The sequence below is a fragment of the Myotis brandtii genome, unplaced genomic scaffold (assembly GCF_000412655.1).
Source record: "Myotis brandtii unplaced genomic scaffold, ASM41265v1 scaffold743, whole genome shotgun sequence".
NCBI classification, from domain to species: Eukaryota; Metazoa; Chordata; class Mammalia; order Chiroptera; family Vespertilionidae; genus Myotis; species Myotis brandtii.
The window spans coordinates 2,005,486-2,008,523 of NW_005370960.1; the positions used below are offsets into that span (position 1 = coordinate 2,005,486).

Sequence of the window (3,038 nt, forward strand, 5' to 3'; positions counted from 1 at the left end):
TTATGTTTTGAACAGTCAGGAGAACTTGCTGTCTTAGTGAGAAACACAGGGCTCTGAGTGCAGCTTAAACTAACCGGTGTGGGTCCCGGCCCCTGGTTTGATTGACACGCCTGTTCCTTTGCTTTTGCAGATGGTATGAACGAGGCTCAGGACAGTGACTTTCCAACAGGTATGTGTTTTCTCTCACGTTTCTGCTCTCTGCTCAGCGTCCTGTCCCGTTGAAGGAAATAGCGTCACTGCTGCTGGTTCTCACCCTGGCTGCATCAAACTCACCTCCAGTCCAGCAACCCTTTATATCAACTCATATATTAGTAATTCTGCCGGAAAACAAGCCCCTGGGAGCTGTCACTGTAGAGAGGAACATAGTGAGTTGGCACTTTGGATGTTATTTTTAACAAGTTCTCCGAGGGACTCTAAAACCCAGCCAGTCTGTGCACCACTCATGGGGTCTGTGTTTTCATGTCCAGATCCGCAGAGGGTCACACACTGGGCAGCAGTGGGCGTTTAAATAGGCTTGTTTGTGCTGGCTTTTCCCTACTGCACTTAACTACTGAAAAAATAAAGACAGTTGTTCCATGTCTGATGAGAAAAACAATGTCCCTGGTTTCATTCTGACAAAACTCAGAAACCTGAAGGGTTTCTTCTCCAGTGTCCCTCTCCCCACAAGTCGTGTCCCTGCAACAAGGTCTCCAGCCCGGGTCCGACGGCAGCCACGGCCCGAGAACCCGCCGAGTGCCCGTGCAGGCACAGGCAGCAGGTGGACCTTGCAGGGGAGTGAGACATGTGTCCCTGTGCCCAGTGCTGCTGGCCCCGCGTGCCCTGAGCCGTCCCATGTGGCTCCATGAGCACCTACGGCAGCATCACAGGCGGTGCTTCCTCTCTTGAGAAAGGAATGGAGAGAATCCTGGAGAGCAGCAGGAGGTTTAATTATTCTGTTGGTTTATGTAGCATTTAAAGTGACTGATTGTGTGTAGTATGGAAATTGGTGAGAGCCGTGGCCAACACAGAGAGGTGGATGAAACTCTTGGCAGGGCCTGACTGTTATGCGCATCCCGAGTTTGTAAGCGTCTGTATCGTAATGGCTGACACGTGAAGATCTGAATAAATAAGTGCAGAAGTACGATCATCTCTAACAGATACTTGAATACAATGAAAATGTAAACCCATGGTATTTGGCCTCAGAGTGCAAAATGGATTAGCTGTGATCTGCAGCACTGTGTACCTAGTAACAACTCCCTGTCTCCAGTTTTGAAAAGAGAAAAGAACATGAATAAGAAAATCAAGTAACTTGGTGATTGTGTCACCATGGAAAATCCCCGGTGACAGTGTGAGGGCTTCACTGCTGCCGAGTGCAGGGAGCCTGCCTCCTGGCGTACAGCGTTCACCCAGGCGGCTGCTCTGGTCTCGGTGCTGCTGGAGCCCGTAGTTCCAGAGAAGCAGCCACATAGACGTCTGCATGTGGCCCTGGTGGCCTGGCCTCACCCCTCTCCTGTCCCACGGGTCTGCCTGTGCTGGGACTGGGTGGTGTGATGCATGTGTGTCTTCGTCTCAGGGGCCCAGGGCATCCTGCTCTTGGAAGGGCTGCCCCCACCATGCTGGCGCCCCTTCCTGCCTCTACCCTGGGCCCCACCCTCTTGGCGAGCACTTACATCTTCGTTTCCCTCCACAGTGGAGAGGAGCCGGCTGCAGGAAATGCTGTCGCTGTTGGGACTGGAGACACACCAGGCCCAGAAACTGGGCCTGCAGGATGCCCTGCAAATCAGCAGTGACAGTGTGAGGAACTGGGCGCCTCAGGCTCCCAGAGACCTGCCCTGGACCTTCCTGAGGAAGCTGCAGGCCCGCAGCGCTGAGGCCCGGAGCACCGCAGTGCTGGCCTCGCCCTCGGATGCCCGGCCCGCAGAGAAGGAGAGCCAGATGGAGGAGGAGGTCATATACTGGGACACGGCCGACGACATCTCCGCGGACATCTACTCCTTCTCGGAGCTGCCCACGCCCGACACGCCTGTGAACCCCCTGGACCTGCTCTGTGCCTTGCTGCTCGCCTCCGATGGGTTCCTGCAGCAGGAAATTGTGCTGAGGATGTCTCTCTGCCAGTTTGCGCTCCCACTCGTTCTGCCTGACTCGGAGCACCACGCCCACACCTTCCTGCTGTGGGCCATGCGGGGCGTCGTGCGGACGTGGTGGGCACAGCCCCCGAGGGGCGCGGGCAGCCTCAGGGAGGACAGTGTGGTCCTGGCCCGGGCACCTGCCTTCGCCTTTGTGCGCATGGAGGTCAGCAGCAACTCCAAGTCCCAGCTGCTCAACGCCGTGCTCAGCCCGGGCCACAGGCAGCGCGACTGCTTCTGGCACCGGGACCTGAGCCTGGGCACCAGCCCCCGGGAGATCGCGGACGGGCTGGTGGAGGTCTCCTGGCTCCTGCCCAGCGGCAGGGAGGACCTGGACCTTTGCCCGGAGCCCGTGGCCTTTCTGAACCTCAGAGGTGACATTGGGTCTCACTGGCTGCAGTTCAAGCTCTTGACAGAGGTCTCCTCGGCCGTGTTCATTCTGACCGACAACATCAGCAAGAAGGAATACAAGCTGTTGTCCTCCATGAAAGGGTCGGCCACCAGGTACTACTTCATCCTGAGTCCCTACCGTGGGAAGCGGAACTCCAACCTGCGGTTCCTGAACAGGCTGGCCCCCGTGCTGAGGATGGACCACTCCCACGTGCTCGTCAAGGTCAGCAGCACGGATGGTGCCCGCTTCACGCGCAGGGTCCGCGCCATCGTGGCGAGCGTGGCCCGGTCCCCCTGCAGGAGGGTGTCTGTGGAGGACATGGCCCACGCCGCCCGAAGGCTGGGGCTGAAGGTGGACGAGGACTGTGAGGAGTGCCAGCGGGCGAAGGACCGGATGGAGCGGATCACCAGGAGCATCCGAGACCCCGATGCCTACCGCAGGGAAGAGCTGAGGCTGCAGGGGGAGCCGTGGAGGAAAGCAGCCCGCGTGGAGAAGGAGCTGTGCCAGGCGCAGTGGGCCGGGGACCCTGCGGACAGGCGCCG

General features: G+C 58.3%; 1 protein-coding gene across 1 annotated transcript in view; it reads left to right on the forward strand.

Moving 5' to 3' along the window:
- Positions 1-3,038, forward strand: part of LOC102253465 (up-regulator of cell proliferation) — a 6,931-nt gene that overhangs the window by 1,964 nt on the left and 1,929 nt on the right. Inside the window, exons 3-4 of the mRNA XM_014530547.1 lie at positions 131-169; positions 1,670-3,038. Coding sequence (XP_014386033.1) covers positions 131-169; positions 1,670-3,038 — 1,408 coding nt within the window. The remainder of the gene's footprint in view (positions 1-130; positions 170-1,669) is intronic.